The following is a 24,340-nucleotide window of genomic DNA, read 5'->3' as shown; positions in this document are numbered from 1 at the left end:
TGTAGAGAAAATTGTGAAAATACGTGAAGGGTGTGTTTGCTGCTTTCGACCGGGAGGCGTTAACTCGTAAACTCGGAAATTCCTATTCGGATCGGCGTCCTCGATCCCGAGTTGCTCCGAGTTCAGAGTGTGACGTCACCACAACATGGCGGCCCACAGCGTTAGAGCCGTAAACACAGCAGTAACACTGAGCAGTGAACGTGTTACACGGTCTATATAACTATTTACTTCATTTATATACACATATACACACACATACGGGTATTCGCTCGTTAGATCTATAACACCGACTATACAGGCCACGTATTTGACGAGAAACACACACGTCACTCGTCACAGTTAGCTTGTTGCTAACAAAAGACAAACACGGAGTCCATCGTTTTCTCCGACTTTGTGTTCGGAACACACGGAGGTCGGAAATGACGTCATTTCGAGCCCCGACTTCTCTAGTACAGGATGTTAAAGTACAGATGATGTATTTAGTTATGTAGAGTTTCTGTGGTAAAGTCCTTGTTGAGCAGTAAAAGGTTGTAGAATATTGTGTTTGGTGTAATATCTGATGTCATGTACATGAGCTACTTCTTCTCATGTGTAATACCAAACCAGGACATGGACAGTTATCTACAGACGTGTGGACGTGTTCGACTGGTGAATTATCAGGCGATACACTATTGACAACAACCTCAAATAATGATACTTTCTCTTATTCTCAATTCAGGTGACATACCTTACAAAGTGCAGGTATATATTTAACTCGCTAGTGTCGTCAGGATGAATCAGGCATGTCTGGAGAGCAGAAGGTGAAACATCTAACTGCCTGGTGTAGAGCCAACAATCTGTCTCTGAATGTTGGTAAAACTAAAGAGATGGTTGTTGACTTCAGTCGAGCCCAGAGCGACCACTCTCCGCTGAACATCGATGGATCATCCGTAGAGATCGTCAAGAGCACCAAATTTCTTGATGTTCATCTAGCGGAGAACTTCACCTGGTCACTCAACACCAGCTCCACCAAGAAAGCCCAGCAGCGTCTCTACTTCTTATGAAGGCTGAGAAAGGCACACCCCCCTCCCCCCATCCTGACCATGTTCTATAGAGGGACCATTGAGAGCATCCTGAGCAGCAGCTTTACCTTCTGGTTTGGGAACTGCACCATCTCAGATCGCAAGGCCCTGCAGTGGATAGTGAGGACAGCTGAGAAGATCATCAGAGTCTCTCTTCGTGCTATCATGTACATTTGTAACACATATCCACAAAGCCAACAGCCTTGGGTTCATTTTACCGTCGACTGTGGAAGCTATATATGGTTGAAATGACAATAAAAGCTTCTTGACTATTGACTTGACTTGAAATACCTCCTGTGCTGGGGATTTTTTACGATGTGGGTCTCCCACTTCAGGTCCTGTGGGTCTGTAGAGCTCAGTAACCCACAGCTGACATTGTTTTTTTATGGTGAGCTGGGGACATGTAGGGTTCAATCTAAAGTCCACTGTCATCTCTAAAGTTTTGATCATATTCAGCTCCCGGTTGAATGCAGTAGACAGTTAATTGTTTGACCTCACACCTTTCCAGTGATTGTAGTGTCATTTGAAAACTTAAGGAGATTTTAATTCAGTTTTATTTGTTTCATTTCAACGTACATTTATAATCTTAATGCTGCAATTCTAAATGATACAGTAACATCTTTGCTTTTATGGGGTTACTGAAAGCATATCTATGGGCTCAAAATATTTCTTATTCAACTTCAGAACTTCTAACCCATGAAGTGGTGGTTTTTATTAACACCTAGAAGGCATTTTATCAAGAAGATTTTAGGCGATATATTCAGTTTGTTTTAAAAATTCTGGAAATGATCCAGCTTTTATATGCATCCACCTAGGCCAGTATTCATACTAATTAAAGATAAATTATTTTAACTTACAGTGTGGTACTTGCCAAGGGTGCTGTCTCTTCCATCATTATTTGCTCTTTCATTTGGGCCGTTTTATTTGGCAAGGGGTTTCACTGCCAAAACTATTTACAAAGTGTCACTCAGGGCAGATGATTTGTTATTAGGTTAACATAGTCTGTGAACTCCAAATCTCATCATGGACCCCATCTACAAACACTGGCCACATTGAACTCCGATTCCCAGAACACACTCACACAATGCCCCACTCACCTGTTGCCAATTGCACACACTCTTAATAGTCTTTTATAGGAGACTTTAGCCCTATTCAGACGGGATTAGTTTTACATGAGGACGTGGAGTAATGCAATTTTACCTCAGGACGTCTGTAATATTAATTGGCCAATTCACACGGGACAAGACATCTCAGTAAAACTAACAGAAGTGGGAGGGGCAACTCGCTTTACGCACCACAGTAACCTCCTTGTCATCATGTGCGTATGACGTTGCTTCCTGTTATCACGTGCGCAAACAGACAACATGGCGCCTCCATGCTTGCAAAACGCGCCAAAAACTACTTTTAAACAGGAAATGACGGAATTTTACCGTACATATTTACAGCGGGTCTATTCGGACGGGATTAGTTTTACCTGAGGTCATTTTTCCGGACCTTTTTACAGAAGGTAAAAGTCGCCGTAATCTTTGCTGACATTGTCCGTAATGATTACCGAGATGGCACATTCGGACGGGACTAAAATCACCGAGAAGCTCTGGTAATAATTACTTTACCCCCACGTCCCCACGTAAAACTAATCCCGTCCGAATAGGGCTTTTGTCTGACAGTGCTGACATTTGGTGGATGTTAAGGACAAGGTAAATCATCTCTTCCAAGCCATCACTGGTGCCATGGCAGCCTGTGCTACCATTCCTGATCTGTTCCACTGATGACCACACTGGAAAAGTCTTCAGATTTCCAGAGGTTCCCGATGTTTTTTTTACTACTGTGTCCTTTGTCTTCTGCTAGTCACCAGGGGATGTCAGAGCAGGAAAAGAGCACACATTTTCTGAATTTGCTCACAGGCAAAAAATTGCCATCCAGCTGTGTGAAGCAAGGAGACAAGTCCACAACCTCTTCACCATCTGTTTTGACCTGTGATTGAGTGCTCACAACTCTTAATCATTTATCAGGGAGTATCTGGAAGATGGCACTCAAGTCAGTATTTAGTTTCATTTCCTTACTGAGCGAGCATAATGTGATGAACAACACACCCTTGACATGCTCATTGACTTGTGAAAGGTAATGCAATGAGCATTGAGACTGACCATCTCATTGAGTGGTGTCTGCTTCACTTCAGAACCATGCTGGCTGTGAGCCAGAATGTTAGAACCTGCTTGCTAACAGTAAGTTTACTCTAGCTATTATCTCACCTTATTGTTTGGGTCTGCCATGGATGGAGTTTCCCAATCCTACTATCATCATCTGAAATACAGCTCACATTCTGATCCTGCTACTGAGTGAAGCACTGTTTCCAGATGCCAAAGTTCATCATTGCATCCACTTCCATAGAGAGCCCTGAAAAGCCTTGAGCTACTGCACGGCACAATGACCCTCCCGAGACACAGTCTACACTCAGTCAGGGCTGACTGTCAAACTATGGAGTAGTACATCCAGGAGGCACTGCAACAGGGCTGTATCAGCAGGCTTCTTTTCAGAAGTACTACTACAGAAGTAGCCTATGATCGGTTCTGATATGCACTATGCTGTAGCCTCCTGTACTGCCTGTGCGCAAATTAAAGTCCCCGGAACAAACTGCCCATACATGCCTAAATCCCAAGGTTACAATACCATCAATCACTTTTCCACATCCATGCGTTTAATACCTCACCCAGGTCTCCAATATTGCCACATCAGATCTCTTGTTCAGCCATAGTATAGTATTCTACAATTTGTCTCGATCTAATCTTGTCAATCTAATATCCATATATAATTCAGAGTTCAATGGTTGGGTCAAATAAGCAAACAAGGAGAATGGCCTGTTCTGGTGCATGTTCTGTGACCAAGTTCCTCGCCTCTGTTCTCAGTTCCTGCTATGGGCATAATATGCCTACTTCACTCTGCCATCTATCTCACCTTGTTCCACTGTGCACTCTTTCCAGGCTTCATTTATTCTCCAGGAACACAACCCCCATTGACTCTCTGGTGGTTTGTGAGAGCACATCCAGGTTAAACCAGTCCATGACCTCCTGTGATTGCATCTTGGACTGCAAATATGGCTGCACTGGACTCCACTTCCAGACCACACTCTCACTGCCTCTCTTTCACACACACACACACACACACACACACACACACACACACACACACACACACACACACACACACACACACTCACCCATTATAAGAGATTTTCACTCACACTAAAGTATATGCTCAATTGTGTTCTGACTATGACAAGCCTTATGTTATGTTTAAATTTGTTTAAAATGACAACTGAAAGACTTTAAAATTACATGAGCCAATATTTTTCACAATAGAAGAATAGATAACATAACAAATGTTTAAATGGCAGAATTGTACATTTTTATTCACTAAATGAGCTCATTTAAAATTTGATAAACGAAACAGGTCTCAAAAAAGTAGGCACAGGGAAAATAAATGGCTGAAAAATCAAGACATTTTGAAAAGATTCAGCTGGAAGAACATCTAGCAACTAATGATGTTAATTGATATCAGGTCTGTAACATGATTAGCTATAAAAGGGATGTCTTAGAGAAGCAGAGTCTCTCAGAAGTCAAGATGGGCAGAGACTCTTTAATTTGTGAAAAAATGCGTAAAAAGATTATTTTCAAAGTATTCCACAAAGTTCCTCAATGTCAAATTCCAAAGGCTTTGATAATCTCATCATCTACAGTGCAGAACATCAAAAGATTCGGAAAAACTTGAGAAAGCTCTGTGCATAAGGGACAAGGCTGATGACCTTTATTGGATGCTTGTGGTCATCACTGAGTGTCATTGTGTAATTGACATCAGTACATGGGCCTACGAACACTTCCAGAAACCCGCTGTGCCATCTGCAGATGCAAACTAAAGCTATCTCATGCAAACAGAAGCTGTATGTGAACATGATCCAGAAGAGCCGTCATGTCCTGTTGTCCAAGGCTAATTTAAAATGTGCAAAATTTGTTCTATGGTCAGACGAGTCCAAATTGAACATTCTTGTTAAAAAACACAGACACCATGTCCTCCGGACTAAAGAGGAGGGAGATCTTCCAGCATGTTATCAGTGTTCAGTTCAATGCGTTCAAGGTTCGTTATTGTCAATGGCACCATACATGTATGTGCAGACATCCAGAGGAATCGGAATACCGTTTCTCTTTCTCTAATCAAGTGTTTACATTAACAATACAATATAGAGAGTTTGTATAATAATATGAACAGTGCAGTGCAATATAGAAACAGATTGTATGGATGTAACAGCAGTGCACTTGTAATAAATAGACATAAATAAACCGAGTAAACAAATACATCTTGTAAATCTGAATAAATGAATGATATACATCTGAGTAAATGTAAATGTAGAGGGCTGGAAATGAGAGACTCTTAGTTAAGAAAAAAAAACACCTCTACATGTTTTTGTCTTATCTCAGGTTCATTAAAGATTATGTAGGTAAACAGCCTGTAGGGGGCGCATGACACCTTGAAAAGAGAGAGTAGTTATGTTCTGGTCATAAGATCAGTAATAAAAGCGCCAGAACGTTGATGCATGATATCTGCTTTCTCTTCTCATTATTTACAGATATGTTAAACTTTTCAAGAACCAATAGCCAACTAAAATCCACATGTAAGGGTCTCATAAGAGAATATTAATGATGGTTGTTTGGATAAAATCGAGTATTTGTTGTTATATATGATGTATATAATTGTTCTTTGATTCAGACAACGTGTTAAAGAGGAAATCGAGCTAAAACAAAGTTAGAAAAAAGCCATATCTTTTAAAATATTGGTTAAAGCTAAGAGATGTGCAATCATAATGCACAAGTTAAATGTATGTTGGATGGATTGATATTTCAAACCTAATTTTGTGTTAAATTGATTGATGTAGTTTACCATGTGCTGTGTGGAAGTGTAATATAGCGATCAGCAGCTACGTGTATTCAAAAAGGTAAAAAGATGGAAGTAATATTGATTATAATTTATTTTACCATCTTACAAAAGTGTGTTGTAAGTTCTGAATATTGTGTGTTAAACTCTTGTATGTAATGACATGAAGAAAAGAGAACAATTGTTTAATGAGATGTTTATTGAAATAGTTAAATTGAACATCTGTGTATTTTGACACAGTAGGTTGAATATTGAAAATGATATCATTGAGCATCTGAAATTGTGAAGGAATACAATAATGGCAATTCATTCTGTGAAAGGAAAAACATGTTCATGTTGTTAATTGAAGAGTATACTGTACCTACCTGTTCCTGGAAAAAGATCAGTAATAACAGCGCCAGAACGCTGATGCATGACATATCCTTACTGAGGTCCATAACATAAACAGTGAATTTATAGTGCAAATTTATAGTGCAAATATACATCCAAATATATGTAAACATTCTGAGTATGACGGCATTTGTAAGGTGCAGGACATATAGCAGCATTATGACAGTAGTGCAAAAAGAGTATGATGTATAAAGTGCAACAGTGTCAGATATATACAGAGAGTTAAAGTGTCTTGTGTGCCATGAAGAAGTGTCTGACAGGACTAGGTGGGAGATGGGGAGGCAATGGCAAGAATGTATCATCCTGTCAGCCTTATGGATGAAGCTGTTTAACAGTCTTGTGGAGACTGGCTGCTCCAGGATCTTCTCCCTGAAGTGGAGGTTTGACAGGTGTGAGCTATCAGCAGCAATGATATCAGCAGCCCCTGTACCACACAGTGATGCAGTCAGTGAGGATGCTCTCAATGGTGCCCTGGTAGAAGGAGCACATGATGAGAGGTAGGACTTTTGCCTTTCTCAGTTTGTGGAGGAAGTAGAATTTGTGACTGAGCTTTCTTTGCCAGTGATGTGGTGTTTGTCATCCAGGGAAGGTTCTCACCTCTAGAAACTTGGTGCTTGCTCACCCTCTCCACTGCTGCACAGTTGATGGTTAGTAGTGAGTGCTGTGGAGGGTGTCGGAACACAGAGCCCTTCTCTGGGGCAACACATCAGCGGTTGGATTGGGCTTTCAGTCAATTATCAATAGTTCTTTAGTCAAACAGGAAATAATAATAATAATAATAATAATAATAATAATAATAATAATAATAATAATAATAAATTAGACTTTACAAGCCTGGATAAGATTAGCAAAGTCTCTGCTTTATTGCAGTCAACAGAAATTCTTCAAAGATAAACTTTTCAGAACATGTCCAGGTGTAATAATGGGAATTGGGACAAGCTACCTATTTTACATAGCTTGTCCCAATTCCCATTATTACCAGATTTCCATCTGGTACCTCCTTCTTCCTTATACTTCCTAATACTTTACTGTGTGGTCGTATCCTAGTTTTTGCTTCTTTTGGTATTCTTTAAATGGATGTGTGTGTGTGTAGTGTTTACAGCCACATGTCTCACTCCCTAGTTTGTTTCTTTTCAAATCTACTGCATATCAAATTTGTTAAATGCCATGCATAACCTGGTGCATCTTCTTCCCATTTTCTTATCTTAAATTTAATGCTCGATCCTCCCAACATTCTTGGTGCCTTCGCCATTATAGGTGCTTCCAGCTATCAGCAATGGAACCCTGTTACATCCTGGATAATCTTTACCGCACTGAACCCTCCAGCCACTGTAGTGGAAATTTCACTTTAGAGATGTTCATAAGAACCTGACCTTCTATGTTTCTATATTTCTCATGGCTGGTAGTTATTGTGACTTGTGACTGCAGTTGTTTTCCTAAAACAGCTTCCAGCAGACCGTTCCCGTGGGACCTTGGTAGGTACAGATTAGCTTGGTCAGAAGATGAACAGGCGATGCTTCTAAGCTAATGGTTGATGATGATGTTTTGCTTTTACATGTCCTGTTTCATTTATTTCCTGTCTATAAAATCCTGATGTTATCAATGATCAGTGCCCTTCCTCTCTCATGTTACATGTGGAGTGTTGGGTCCTGCTGCACAGCTGAACATAATAAAATTTGAAACCTTTTTTACTCTTGCCCGTGCCTACCAGTGTGATATTTTATGTTTTAATTCTCTCAAACCTTAAAACTTCCACGACAAGTTGGCGTTGTCGGCAGGATTCTGCACTTGAGGATCGGCCATGGGGACTCCTGAGGAGGTGAACGTCACCTCGAACCGCAAAATTGGACAAAAATTTGACACGTGTAACATGAGAACATGGAAGGTGAGAATTTATTTGTATTCATGTTAGAGAACACTGCTTAATCTCTAAGTAATTGTAATTGTAAATTCATTAGTGTTGAATACTAAAATTATATTGTTTGTTGTCTCTATGTGGAAAGGGCTGTAAAGAAAGGATTTAGACCTGGATCTGTCGACAGGTCAGGGACCTGGATAGGCACCTAGTGCATGGCCTAGAAATAAAAAGTAAAGCATGGCAAATAAAAAAGATAAAGTACACACACACACACACACACACACAGAGCACAGAGAGAGACTAAGAGATTAAGACAAAACAGGCTTTCTGGTACAGAGACTGTCAACATTAAGATAGTCATGGGCAACAGTAAATCTAAGAGCAAGCTCAGTACAAACACAGTGTGGACCTGTGAATTATATAAGAAATAATTAAGGTCCTGATTCTGTATCACAACTAATGTGGTGAGTGACGGAGTGTCTTCCCTGATGGCAGCAGTTTTAGCCTGAATCACTCACTGAAATATTATCTACTCCAGATTGAAAAAGATAATGTCAGGAAGAAGAAGAAGAACAGGGTAAATGTAAACTGGACAGCTTTTCACATGTAAGGCAGAGAAAAGTTTAAGAAAAGCACAATCTACTCCAAAGAGATTATTTACACAATATGTACAGAATACACAGGGTGTAAGGAGAAGCTCACAAAGTCTCCAGTGTCTTAAGTCATTTTCAGATGATCCTGACCTGGATGGACCGCCTCTTCGACCACGTCTGGCAGCGGCTGCGTCATGTTGACAGAATCCGCAACATGGTGACATGTTGACAGCCGAAGAAGAGTCCACTCTCCCCACTGATTGCGGATCGTACACGTCAGAAAGAGAAACAAAAGGAGAATACTTATCCTGAACCTGTCGAAGAAGAGGCTTCGACTTCGGACGTTAAAAAGCAACTTCAGAGTGTGATTACAATTCCCATGGTGGAAGTAGCAGGGCCGGATAAAGACCCCATGTTAGTACACCATCCCTGGACACTAAAGGACATTGAACATGCTCATAAGCATCTCCTTGCTTATGAGGGTCGAGTTTGGTGTGTAGTTGGAATGTTTTTGTAAAGAATTTCGTCGTGTGGAGAAGCTGCTTGCACAAAGTAAGATGGAGCAGGGGACAAAAAAAGAGAGAAGCGCAAACACACAAAATTCAGCTGACAATGATGCAAGCCGTGGCGAGGTCTCAAAGCCATCGAGGAAGAGGGTGATATCGAGGAAGAGGAAGAGCGGGAGAGAGTGGATGTTTTATTTGTAGAGTAGAAGATCACTGAGTAAAGGAATGCACTAAGAAGGTGTTTTACAATCTTCCTGGCTCTGGTTCGGCACCACGGTCTGGGAGCTCGGTGTGGATGGTGCGTTCAGCTGATCGCACCACCCTCCTGCATGGTGCTGTTCCCGAACCAGGGTGTTGATATGACAGGACCAAGACAGGTCCTGTGTGATGTGAAAACCTAGGTACCGGAAACTGTCCACTCATTCCATGGGGGTCCCGTTGATGTTTAGCGGTTGGTATGACCGCTTCTGCTTTGTGCTGAAGTCCACTATCAACTCTTGTCTAAATGTCAACTTGTCAACTCTAAATGTCTTGCTGACATTTAGGAGAAGATTGTTCTCTTGGCACCATCTCTCCAGGTCTTTAGTCTCCTGTAGGTAGGCCGTCTCGTCGTTGTTGGAGATCAGGCCCACCACAACAGTGTCGTCAGCAAACTTGATGATGGTGGTGGATTTGGAATTGGCCACATAGTCATATGTGTACAGTGAGTACAGCAGCGGGCTCAGAACACAACCCTGGTGAAGCAGCATCATCTGAAAGAGTAATATCGACACACACAAATGTGAACACAAATGTTAATGAAATTGTGGGATGTGGTAGCTCAGTGGCTACTGATCGGAAGGTCATGGGTTCGAACCCCAGGTCCACCAAGCTGCCCCTGCTGGGCCCCTGAGCAAGGCCCTTAACCCTCAGTTGCTCAGTTGTAAGTCACTCTGGATAAGGGTGTCTGCTATATGCCATAAATGGAAATGTAAAATTAATAAACTAAGTGAAAGAGGTAAATGTTACAGACACTTATGACAGCAGAGGACTGTACAGTATTACATGCTGACAACGACACCCAGATTCTCATACAAACACACTCAGATCTTATGTGTGTGTTTGTATGAGAATCTCATTGTCAGTATCTTGTCAGTCCTCATCTTAACAGGAGCCTTTTTGACTATCAACCTAGACTATGATCCTAGGGATCATTGGCATTCTTATGATCTGCCTGTTAATAGGAGGAAATGCAGAAAAGACTCCCACCTTTAGTAGAGGTCGCAGAGACGTGTCTGACGATGACTTTCCTCTGCCAGAACATAGACTAAAAGGTAAACTGAGTAAATTCTTTGATTCCTTTTTCCCCACAGTATGGGATGACTTCGGTACGGAATCAACAACTAGAAGTCACACATGATGACGACCATGGGTCTATCTCTGATGCACTGCATTATATGCACAAAGCAGCAAACTAAATGAGACGAGACGAACACAGAGATAATAGTTGGGGACTTTGGTATACACTGTTTGAACAGTGGACTCCCTATCTATCAATGATAATCCCAGTGAGTGTGGTATTAATCTTATGTTTGTTTGGCCCTTGCATATACAAATGTGTTCATTACATTATAATGTCCAATCTAACGACCAAACAACTTGTGAAACTGGACGTTACTGATGACACTGAATGGATTCCTCCATTTGACAATGACTATTTCTCTGAATTTGCCCAGACTGATCCAGAAACAGACAAAGGTGAATACAGACAGTAGACTGTGACTTGTAGTGAAGTTGCAACAAGATTAATGCTTAATGCTTTGCCTTTAACTACATTTTTTATGTCCTGTCCCCACAAAAACAGCATATTATCCACTGAAGATCATGTATTTTATGAAGTATTCATGAGAACCCTAAAGGGGAAATGATACACTGATGTGAGATTGTACATGATTGAGCTTAAGGCATACTTAGCTCAACTGAGCTTACTTAGCTTAAGGCATATGTAATTATATTCTAGCTGATTAATTGATACTGATTAAGCAATTGATTAACAATGTTGTGGATTAAGTAGTTGATTAACAATACTGGTATATATCATTTAGAGTTTAGATTTTGTTACAGATTAATGATTAGTAAAAATTTTGCGTATTGTCCCAGGGACAAAAGGGGGGAAATGTAGTGGTTATTTTCACTTTAGAGCTGTTCATAAGAACCTGTCCTTCTATGCTTCTATATTTCTCATGGCTGGTAGTTATTGTGACGAGAGACTGCAGTTCTTTCCCTAAAACAGCTTCCAGCAGAGCATTCCCAAGAATTTCACTTACCAAGGCACATATGCTGTGGTGATGTGACAATAAAAGTGACTTTACTTGACTTGACTTGACTTGACCCTTCCTCTCTCATGTTACACATGGAGTGTTGGGTCCTGCTGCACAGCTGAACACAATAAAATGTGAAACCTTTTTTACTTTTTCCCATGCCTACCAGTGTGATATTTTATGCTTTAATTCTCTCAAGCCTCAGAACACACCAAATACACACTGGAAAACACCATAAGTGTGCAATAGCATGAAGATAGGAGAGAGAAACTCCACCACCTAAGAGTCAGCCAGCCACTCGATTAGCCCCAGCCCCTATCCAACCCAAGGGGGAGGTGGAGATAAGAAATAACTTAACAAGGATTCCACAATTGATTTACATCAACTTATTGGCTCAACATACAATAACCACTACTTATCTCCTCCAACTCCAGTGGCAATTGTTGGATTTTCTGGCTACCATCCCACTGACCAAACAAAAAACACAAAAAAAGGAAATACATGCACACAACCATACACTCACAATAACTCGCAGGGCAATCAATGTTGGTTCACTGGCTCTACACCAAAGTCAATAAACAAACAAAAAATACAAAACAGGTTATACAATAACTAACAACAAATCAATTCAATTTTTTGCCCCAATAACTGGGGGAATCAAAAAGACTGAAAAACAATGAAGTAAGGGCAGTGGTGGCTCAACTGGTTAAGGCTCTGGGTTGTTAATCGGAGGATCGGGGTTCAAGGCCCAGCACAGCCAAGCTGCCACTCAACCCTCCCTGCTCCAGGGGTGCTGTATCATAGCTGCCCCTGCACTCTGACCCCAACCGCCTCAGTTGGGATATGTGAAGAAAAGAATTACACTGTGCTGTAATATGTGGCAATAATAAAGACTTCTATGCCCCCGTTCTATTCTATCTATTAAAAAATGGGAAACAAATGATAAACCAGGAAAGACAAATGAAAAATAAAACACAAAATGAAGCAGAAAAAGAAGGAAAGACTGAACGGCCTGCTAGGGCGACGACACCATCAGTCCATCCAGTCAGCATACACAGCCTAGCCTACCAAACACACATAGGAATAAGCCCACATAATAAAATACAAACATCCTCACACACCCATGTGCGGCTTTCAAGCGCAAGGTGGAAGAATTTGTAGAAACTGCCACTTGATCCAGCTCAGAGAACCGAACATCAGATGGTTAATTTAATCAATCATAAAACCAATGAGGGACGAGGACAAAGATTTAACTGGAGAGATGCCGTGTGCATCAGTGCAAAGCAGTTAAACTTGCGTATTTGTAACCGCATGGGGGGGTCGCTAGGACAACAGAAGAAATGAGCATAATCTTAATAGAGGTACGGCACTAGGAAGAATTGTGTCCTACCGACCAACATACAGTAGCATACCTACTCAAGGAAAATGCCACTCACCTTAGCCTCGACACCTGGGCCAACTCAGTCAAGTGACATCGCACCACTAACAGGGATGTAAAACAGTAGGAATTCTCTTTTCCCAGCTAACTTTAGCTGCTGAAATATACCATAAGCCCTGACCACCTACTTAGCTACTGCCGATCACTTCATTAGAAAACACAAGGCAGAGAAATAAAACAGTCACCTGCTACACTACATCTCTTATTCCTGGCTGCTCTTACAATCAGATTGACTTATTATTGCTTGATTATTTAGCCCACTATTAATAACATATTAAGTTTGAGGCTAATATTAGTTCAAAGTAAAGTTATTTATGGGGATTACTTATTTTATGTTTTATTATTTTCCACACACACTCCTCCTCTGAGATTTTTCTCAACAAGGTCCTGTTATGAAGTCACTGACAATTTTTTTTGGTCTTCCCCAATGCTGAGGAAGAGATTGTTGTCCTTACACCACTCACTTCTGTAGTTGGCAACATTGTTGTTGTTGGTGAGGCCCACTACAGTCGTGTTGTCTGCAAAATTGACGATGTGGTTGGTGCTGTAATTGGGTACACAATCATGGGTCAACAGGGTGAAGATAAATGGGCTGAGTATACACCCTTGTGGCACCCCTTTGCTAAGCATGATGATCTTAGAAGTTTTTTCGCCAACCTGTACATTCTCTGGTTTCTCAGGCATTAAAGTTTGTTGTTAAAGACTTTGTTGCCAAAAGTCACACACAAGTGTCCTCTGGAGTACATGGAGGAATGTGTAGCTTTCATGAAGCTTCAGGCTTAAGTCAATGTAGTTTTTGTATATAAATTCAGAAGTGAGGCCAGAAATATTGGGAAATCAGAAAACAGGAAAACCATTAAAGGAATAAGGAAATAGACGGTACCAGCTGGAAAAGTGGAAATATTGGGAATTCAGTAGGAGCTATGTAAAATAAGGAGGATTAGACTAAATTTCAAACTTAGAAATAATGGGAAAAAGGCTGGGGTATGCAAATTAAGAAGAGGAAGTGCCTAGAGGTGCCAGAGCAAAAAAAGAGACAGACTGACTGAGACTTTTGAGCACTCAACAGCACCACACATGGATGATTGGATTGTTTGCTGACTTTTTCTGCTGAGGAAATGTCTCTGTAAAGATTATCTTTGAAGATTTCTGTTTGACTTCAATAAAGTTGATACTTTGCTGATCTTATTCAGACCTATGACGTTTATTTTTCTTTGAATATTTTAATTTGTCTGTTTGACTGAAGAACTATTGGTGATTGTATATCAATATCAAAGAAGAACAGTTCTTTATTAGCCTTTATTATCACCACATATACATTACAGCGGAATGAGGAGGTTTGGTCAGAATGTAGGGGAAGCTATGATACAGCACCCCTGGAGTATTGAGGGCCTTGCTCAAGGGCCCAGCAGTGGCAGCTTGGCTGTGCTGGGCCTTGAACCCCGATCCTCTGATCAACCACCCAGAGCCTCAACCAGTTGAGCCACCACACCACTCAGCCACACTACCACAGAATAATTCGCATATCCCAGGTTATTATGAGCCCTGCGGTCAGAGCGCAGGGTCAGCCATAGTGCGGCGCCCCTGGAGCAGGTGAGGTTAAGGGCCTTGCTCAAGGACCCAACGTCAAATTTAAATAATGTCCCGATCTTTTCGGAATTGGGTTGTATTTGTTATCTCAAAGTTGGAACACTTTTGTAATTTTGAAAATTTACGTTGGAAGTTTCCGTAGAATGACTGGTATAAATAAACTCCCACTACACATTAATAATCAGAATATTCTATACTAAAAATATAGGGAGTATAATTTGACCTATTCCACAGTTTTTTATGAATAGAGAAATTGACCTTTATGTTTTATTGGCAAATAAAAAAAATTGGGATGCTGGGCAGAGTGTAAAGGAAAACAGAATGCACTATAATTTATAAATCTATTGAACCCACATTTTAACAACAGAACATAAAAACATATAAAATGTTTAAACTGAAGAAATGTACCATTTAAAGTACATTTTAATTTGATGGCAGCAACATGTCCAAAAAATTTGGGATAGGGCAATAACAGGCTGGAAGAGAAACAGAGAAACAACTGAAGGAACATATTTGTTAATTTATGTTCATTCATTTTGTTAATTGGCAACGGGTCAGTGACATAAAAATATCTTAGAGAGGTAGAGCCTCTCAGAAAGAAAGGTGGCCAAAGGTTCACCAATCTGTTAAAGACTACGCCTACAAATTGTGAAACAATTTCAGACTAATGTTTCTCTATGTAAAATTAAGACATATATATATCTCATGATCTGGAGTACATAATATCATCAGAAGTTTCAGAAAATATAGAGAAAACTCTGTGCACAAGGTGCCTGTTTTAAAGACATGCAAAGAAGAAGAAATATATATGAACATGATCCAGAAATGCTACTGTCTTCTCTGGGCCAATTCTCAGAAAAAGAAAAAATGATGGGGTCAAAGTGGAAAACTGTTCTGCACTCAGATGAATTCATTCATTTTCTGCTGCTTACCGAACTACCTCGGGTCACAGGGAGCCTGTGCCTATCTCAGGCGTCATCGGGCATCAAGGCAGGATACACCCTGGACGGAGTGCCAACCCATCGCAGGGCACACACACACACACACACACACACTCTCATTCACTCACACATACGGACAATTTTCCAGAGATGCCAATCAACCTACCATACATGTCTTTGGACCGGGGGAGGAAACCGGAGTACCCGGAGGAAACCCCCGAGGCACGGGGAGAACATGCAAACTCCACACACACAAGGTGGAGGCGGGAATCAAACCTCCAACCCTGGAGGTGTGAGGCAAACATGCTAACCACTAAGCCACCGTGCCCTCTTCAGATGAATTGAAATTGAAAATATTTTTGAAAACCACATTATCCGGACTCAAGAGGCGAGGTACCACCCAGCTTGTTATCAGCGCTCAGGTCAAAAGCCTGCATCACTGATGGTATGGGCAGCGTGCACATCTGGAATGACATAATTAATGCTGAAAGGTATGGACCGGTTTTAGAGCAACATATGACGATTCTTCAAAGACTTTCCAAAAAGTGTTTTTTGTAAAGCTCAGTTAGCTGAAATTGATCCCAGATAGATGACACTTGTGACAGATGCCACCACTTTCCTTGGAATCTAATCCACATATTCTGTCTTTGTCTGGTGTAACACAGCTTTTGTTAAAAATATTTTATGATTATGTAAGTAATTCTTAAAACTAAATGTTGCTCAGTTTGTTTGTTAATTGAATTGCTGTAACTTACTTAAAAAGTTACTTCTATAACTGAATAATGATTTTTTTAAAGAAAAAAATAACAGGATGTGCTGGATCAAGTGCTATTTTCTGATTTTAATTTTTTTCTTGAGTAGATTGTGAGTAGTATCTGAGACCTGTTTTATTTCTTAGCACATTCACTACCTCAACATTCAGGGGCTTGAAAATGGAGATTGGAGAGATTGGAGAATGTAGTTGTGACCAAGCTTAACCCCTTAATGTACTTTTTCCTTAGTCTCTGAGAGAAATTATGACATACCCAGGAGCAATCAAGCCCATGTTTGTGAGGAATGATGGTGATCGTAGACCATCAGAACCTGGAGAACTTCAGGAGAGTGCAATACACTAATGTCTGGTGATTATTAAAATAGGGTTTTAATGCTGTTTATTATTTTATATTATATTATTTATACTTTTAGTTACAGACATGGAGGGGTGCGAGGACCATGGTGGAACCCCTGCAGGTGGAGTTCAGAAGGAAGCAGGAGAGACAGCAGGGGGAAACATCTTGCACATCATACATGCTTTCTCACATCACATAGCCATATTTGCACTATAATTAATGTATATTTACACAGAACATTATATTAGCAACATCAGCATTGTTTGACAAGAAAATAACAATTATTTTAGACATGCACATAAAAAGAAAATTAGTAAATTAAACCCATCACCATCCCTTTAACAGTGAACTACCTCTCATTAAGCTTCCCAAGTTAGTCACACTTAAAAAGGCTAGAGCGCTACAAATGTACATAAATTAAGGCTAAAGACTTAGAATTCTTCTTTTTCTGTCTTCTTGTGAAACACCTTTCCGTCTGGTTGTTCTTTCCATTTCACTGTCATGTTCTGCACCATTCCATGGTCCTTCAGTTTCTGCTTGATCTGAAGAACAGAATTAGACTTTTATTATGAACAAAGACACTAGTCTTCTTTGAAATACGGCTGCAGTCGTGAAGGACAAGGCTCACCCGCTCCAAAATGGCCACCTTTACTGCAGGATCGTTCACGTTTTGTTTGGACTGGACCACCACCTTCAAGATTTGTTGTTTTCGAGGGATTACTCCTTCTAGAAATGATACGTGCAAATACAAAAATGAACACCCAAAGAAACAGTTTCAATTGATCTAAAAACAAGAAGGAATCCAGCGCACCCGAGTAACAGAAGAATGGCATTAACTCTGTGCACTGTCCATCAGCAGCCTGACTGTTATTTACATAACCACAAGTTTCATTCTCCATGTAATTATCAGGTTCTCCAGACTGCCAGGTAATGGTAGAGATTTTGGTGTGGTCGATCCACTTCCAGGAGTCTCTGAACAGACCAGTCCAAGTCCAGCCAGAGGTCAGTGCTCCTATCAATGAATTTGCTGTTTCATCTTTAACAGAGACCAGATCTGTATGATACGTTCTGCAGTAACTCTGAGCTTCAGACCATGTCAATGTATTATTGATGTAAATGTACCTGTCAGTGCCAGTTTTAGTGTCTGGAAGAAAAAAAACCAAAACAAATTTCCAGTAAAGTTCATTATAAGATGCACATTCTTAGAAGATTTTAGGTTACAAGTTAAAGTAAAATTACAGAAATTATAGCACCCTATTTTCTCTAGGCAATAAATGTCAAAATCAGAGCACAGTTAAGTTTTGTGAGAACACCGAGAGCACACAGTCTACAATGTTTTAAAGATAACCTTCTTCTGGCTACTGTTCCCTACCATCAAAGCACACAGAGGGGTATGTGGAAGTACACGGTCTATCATTCCAACCAGTCCCGTCTATTGTACCACACTCCTGATGTCCGTCAGCATTGTTGGGCTCATATGAGTTCCACAGTCTCAAACTTCCCAGTGGCTCATTTCCATAGGACCAGCGCCAGCTGTTGACATCATTGTACAGTCCAATCCAAGCTTTGGAAGTGAATTGTTGTGTTTGTTCTTCATTCTGAAATTGGACCATGTCCTCAGTACTTTCGATGATAGCCAGGTCGGTGTGTACGGCTTGGCAGTGAGCCTGAGCATCACTCCATGTTTTTTCCTCCTGGATCAAATAGTACTGGTGAGGAACAGAAAAGATGAAGGGGATGACTCCTGTGGAGGAGAGGTTTAAAAGTTTAATGCATTGTTAGGTTTGTGTCAGAATAGTTCATTTTATTTCATTTAAATGTTTTACCATGAAAGATATTTTTCTATTCTAGGGTTACATGTTTTAAATGTTGAAGGTGTTCTATATCAGACAGTTGAGCAGTTTATGAGGATAAAAATCCATAAAATCAGATAAATGTTTTGTTTTAAATGACCTCTGAACTCTGAGCAGCTCACTTACAGCTGGGGTGTGGATAACACATACGAACACACACACACACACACACACACACACACACACACACACACACACACACACACACACAAAACACACATGTTTCTCACCTGTGAAGAACAGCAGTATGTACAGATGCTGTTCCATCACTGATGTGTTGTAGGGAGACTCACTAAGAAATAAGAAATGTGATAAAAGTCACTAAACAATGAATCCAGCAGACCTGATAACTGCTACAGGAAAACTAATTGACATTGTTATGTTGGCTTTGTAGAAGTCCACCGGGTATACTGGTGACGTCACGTGTATAGCCCCGCCCCCAAAATAAGCAAAATCAAAAATTTGCACAACATGGACATGTCATATATCAAAACACTCAGCCCAATGAGGGGAAGTGCCTCACGTGTGTTATGGTCACGTCACGTCACGTGTCGTCACGTGTCGTCACGTGAAAATAAAAAATTAGCACAACATGGACATGTGACATATCAAAACACTCAGCACAATGAGGGGAGCTGCCTCACGTGTATTTTGGTCACGTCACGTGACGTCACGTGTAGCCCCGCCCCCAAAATAAGCGAAATCAAAAATTTGCACAACATGGACATGTGACATACCAAAACACTCAGCACAATGAGGGGAACTGTCCCACGTGTATTTTGGTCACGTCACGTGACGTCACGTGTAGCCCCGCCCCCAAAATAAGCAAAATCAAAAATTTGCACAACATGGACATGTCATATATCAAAACACTCAGCCCAATGAGGGGAAGTGCCTCACGTGTGTTATGGTCACGTCACGTCACGTGTCGTCACGTGTCGTCACGTGAAAATAAAAAATTAGCACAACATGGACATGTGACATATCAAAACACTCAGCACAATGAGGGGAGCTGCCTCACGTGTATTTTGGTCACGTCACGTGACGTCACGTGTAGCCCCGCCCCCAAAATAAGCAAAATCAAAAATTAGCACAACATGGACATGTCATATATCAAAACACTCAGCCCAATGAGGGGAAGTGCCTCACGTGTGTTATGGTCACGTCACGTCACGTGTCGTCACGTGTTGTCACGTAAAAATAAAAAATTAGCACAACATGGACATGTGACATATCAAAACACTCAGCACAATGAGGGGAACTGCCCCACGTGTATTTTGGTCACGTCACGTGACGTCACGTGTAGCCCCGCCCCCAAAATAAGCGAAATCAAAAATTTGCACAACATGGACATGTCATATATCAAAACACTCAGCCCAATGAGGGGAAGTGCCTCACGTGTGTTATGGTCACGTCACGTCACGTGTCGTCACGTGTCGTCACGTGAAAATAAAAAATTAGCACAACATGGACATGTGACATATCAAAACACTCAGCACAATGAGGGGAGCTGCCTCACGTGTATTTTGGTCACGTCACGTGACGTCACGTGTAGCCCCGCCCCCAAAATAAGCGAAATCAAAAATTTGCACAACATGGACATGTGACATACCAAAACACTCAGCACAATGAGGGGAACTGTCCCACGTGTATTTTGGTCACGTCACGTGACGTCACGTGTAGCCCCGCCCCCAAAATAAGCAAAATCAAAAATTTGCACAACATGGACATGTCATATATCAAAACACTCAGCCCAATGAGGGGAAGTGCCTCACGTGTGTTATGGTCACGTCACGTCACGTGTCGTCACGTGTCGTCACGTGAAAATAAAAAATTAGCACAACATGGACATGTGACATATCAAAACACTCAGCACAATGAGGGGAGCTGCCTCACGTGTATTTTGGTCACGTCACGTGACGTCACGTGTAGCCCCGCCCCCAAAATAAGCAAAATCAAAAATTAGCACAACATGGACATGTCATATATCAAAACACTCAGCCCAATGAGGGGAAGTGCCTCACGTGTGTTATGGTCACGTCACGTCACGTGTCGTCACGTGTCGTCACGTGAAAATAAAAAATTAGCACAACATGGACATGTGACATATCAAAACACTCAGCACAATGAGGGGAGCTGCCTCACGTGTATTTTGGTCACGTCACGTGACGTCACGTGTAGCCCCGCCCCCAAAATAAGCAAAATCAAAAATTAGCACAACATGGACATGTCATATATCAAAACACTCAGCCCAATGAGGGGAAGTGCCTCACGTGTGTTATGGTCACGTCACGTCACGTGTCGTCACGTGTTGTCACGTAAAAATAAAAAATTAGCACAACATGGACATGTGACATATCAAAACACTCAGCACAATGAGGGGAACTGCCCCACGTGTATTTTGGTCACGTCACGTGACGTCACGTGTAGCCCCGCCCCCAAAATAAGCGAAATCAAAAATTTGCACAACATGGACATGTCATATATCAAAACACTCAGCCCAATGAGGGGAAGTGCCTCACGTGTGTTATGGTCACGTCACGTCACGTGTCGTCACGTGTCGTCACGTGAAAATAAAAAATTAGCACAACATGGACATGTGACATATCAAAACACTCAGCACAATGAGGGGAGCTGCCTCACGTGTATTTTGGTCACGTCACGTGACGTCACGTGTAGCCCCGCCCCCAAAATAAGCGAAATCAAAAATTTGCACAACATGGACATGTGACATACCAAAACACAGCACAATGAGGGGAACTGTCCCACGTGTATTTTGGTCACGTCACGTGACGTCACGTGTAGCCCCGCCCCCAAAATAAGCAAAATCAAAAATTTGCACAACATGGACATGTCATATATCAAAACACTCAGCCCAATGAGGGGAAGTGCCTCACGTGTGTTATGGTCACGTCACGTCACGTGTCGTCACGTGTCGTCACGTGAAAATAAAAAATTAGCACAACATGGACATGTGACATATCAAAACACTCAGCACAATGAGGGGAGCTGCCTCACGTGTATTTTGGTCACGTCACGTGACGTCACGTGTAGCCCCGCCCCCAAAATAAGCAAAATCAAAAATTAGCACAACATGGACATGTCATATATCAAAACACTCAGCCCAATGAGGGGAAGTGCCTCACGTGTGTTATGGTCACGTCACGTCACGTGTCGTCACGTGTTGTCACGTAAAAATAAAAAATTAGCACAACATGGACATGTGACATATCAAAACACTCAGCACAATGAGGGGAACTGCCCCACGTGTATTTTGGTCACGTCACGTGACGTCACGTGTATAGCCCCGCCCCCAAAATAAGCGAAATCAAAAATTTGCACAACATGGACATGTGACATATCAAAACACTCAGCACAATGAGGGGAACTGCCCCACGTGTATTTTGGTCACGTCACGTGACGTCACGTGTAGCCCCGCCCCCAAAATAAGTGAAATCAAAAATTAGCACAACATGGACATGTCATATATCAAAACACTCAGCCCAATGAGGGGAAGTGCCTCACGTGTGTTATGGTCACGTCACGTCACGTGTCGTCACGTGTCGTCACGTAAAAATAAAAAATTAGCACAACATGGACATGTGACATATCAAAACACTCAGCACAATGAGGGGAACTGCCCCACGTGTATTTTGGTCACGTCACGTGACGTCACGTGTAGCCCCGCCCCCAAAATAAGCGAAATCAAAAATTTGCACAACATGGACATGTGACATATCAAAACACTCAGCACAATGAGGGGAACTGCCTCACGTGTATTTTGGTCACGTCACGTGACGTCACGTGTAGCCCCGCCCCCAAAATAAGCGAAAACAAAAATTTGCACAACATGGACATGTGACATATCAAAACACTCAGCACAATGAGGGGAACTGCCCCACGTGTATTTTGGTCACGTCACGTGACGTCACGTGTATAGCCCCGCCCCCAAAATAAGCGAAATCAAAAATTTGCACAACATGGACATGTGACATATCAAAACACTCAGCACAATGAGGGGAACTGCCCCACGTGTATTTTGGTCACGTCACGTGACGTCACGTGTAGCCCCGCCCCCAAAATAAGTGAAATCAAAAATTAGCACAACATGGACATGTCATATATCAAAACACTCAGCCCAATGAGGGGAAGTGCCTCACGTGTGTTATGGTCACGTCACGTCACGTGTCGTCACGTGTCGTCACGTAAAAATAAAAAATTAGCACAACATGGACATGTGACATATCAAAACACTCAGCACAATGAGGGGAACTGCCCCACGTGTATTTTGGTCACGTCACGTGACGTCACGTGTAGCCCCGCCCCCAAAATAAGCGAAATCAAAAATTTGCACAACATGGACATGTGACATATCAAAACACTCAGCACAATGAGGGGAACTGCCCCACGTGTATTTTGGTCACGTCACGTGACGTCACGTGTAGCCCCGCCCCCAAAATAAGCGAAATCAAAAATTTGCACAACATGGACATGTGACATATCAAAACACTCAGCACAATCAGGGGAACTGCCCCACGTGTATTTTGGTGACGTCACGTGACGTCACGTGTAGCCCCGCCCCCAAAATAAGCGAAAACAAAAATTTGCACAACATGGACATGTGACATATCAAAACACTCAGCACAATGAGGGGAACTGCCCCACGTGTATTTTGGTCACGTCACGTGACGTCACGTGTAGCCCCGCCCCCAAAATAAGCGAAAACAAAAATTTGCACAACATGGACATGTGACATATCAAAACACTCAGCACAATGAGGGGAACTGCCCCACGTGTATTTTGGTCACGTCACGTGACGTCACGTGTATAGCCCCGCCCCCAAAATAAGCGAAATCAAAAATTTGCACAACATGGACATGTGACATATCAAAACACTCAGCACAATGAGGGGAACTGCCCCACGTGTATTTTGGTCACGTCACGTGACGTCACGTGTAGCCCCGCCCCCAAAATAAGTGAAATCAAAAATTAGCACAACATGGACATGTCATATATCAAAACACTCAGCCCAATGAGGGGAAGTGCCTCACGTGTGTTATGGTCACGTCACGTCACGTGTCGTCACGTGTCGTCACGTAAAAATAAAAAATTAGCACAACATGGACATGTGACATATCAAAACACTCAGCACAATGAGGGGAACTGCCCCACGTGTATTTTGGTCACGTCACGTGACGTCACGTGTAGCCCCGCCCCCAAAATAAGCGAAATCAAAAATTTGCACAACATGGACATGTGACATATCAAAACACTCAGCACAATGAGGGGAACTGCCCCACGTGTATTTTGGTCACGTCACGTGACGTCACGTGTAGCCCCGCCCCCAAAATAAGCGAAATCAAAAATTTGCACAACATGGACATGTGACATATCAAAACACTCAGCACAATGAGGGGAACTGCCCCACGTGTATTTTGGTGACGTCACGTGACGTCACGTGTAGCCCCGCCCCCAAAATAAGCGAAAACAAAAATTTGCACAACATGGACATGTGACATATCAAAACACTCAGCACAATGAGGGGAACTGCCCCACGTGTATTTTGGTCACGTCACGTGACGTCACGTGTATAGCCCCGCCCCCAAAATAAGTGAAATCAAAAATTTGCACAACATGGACATGTCACATATCAAAACACTCAGCACAATGAGGGGAACTGCCCCACGTGTATTTTGGTGACGTCACGTGACATCACGTGTAGCCCCGCCCCCAAAATAAGCGAAATCAAAAATTTGCACAACATGGACATGTCAT

General features: G+C 41.8%; 1 protein-coding gene across 1 annotated transcript; it reads right to left on the bottom strand.

Annotated features, from left to right (window-relative positions):
- Positions 1-9,752: 9,752 nt before the first annotated feature.
- LOC132859425 (uncharacterized) lies at positions 9,753-16,079 on the bottom strand. Its single transcript, XM_060890174.1, has 4 exons — positions 15,985-16,079; positions 13,537-13,616; positions 10,583-10,716; positions 9,753-10,086 (listed from the first exon to the last, which is right to left on the bottom strand). Exons 1-4 carry the CDS (start codon positions 16,077-16,079, stop codon positions 9,754-9,756), a joined length of 642 nt encoding a protein of 213 aa, XP_060746157.1. The 3' UTR covers position 9,753.
- Between the last annotated feature and the right edge of the window lie 8,261 nt (positions 16,080-24,340).

Source organism: Tachysurus vachellii, chromosome 16 (genome assembly GCF_030014155.1).
Source record: "Tachysurus vachellii isolate PV-2020 chromosome 16, HZAU_Pvac_v1, whole genome shotgun sequence".
Taxonomy (NCBI): domain Eukaryota; kingdom Metazoa; phylum Chordata; class Actinopteri; order Siluriformes; family Bagridae; genus Tachysurus; species Tachysurus vachellii.
This window is presented reverse-complemented; position numbering and strand designations above follow the sequence as displayed.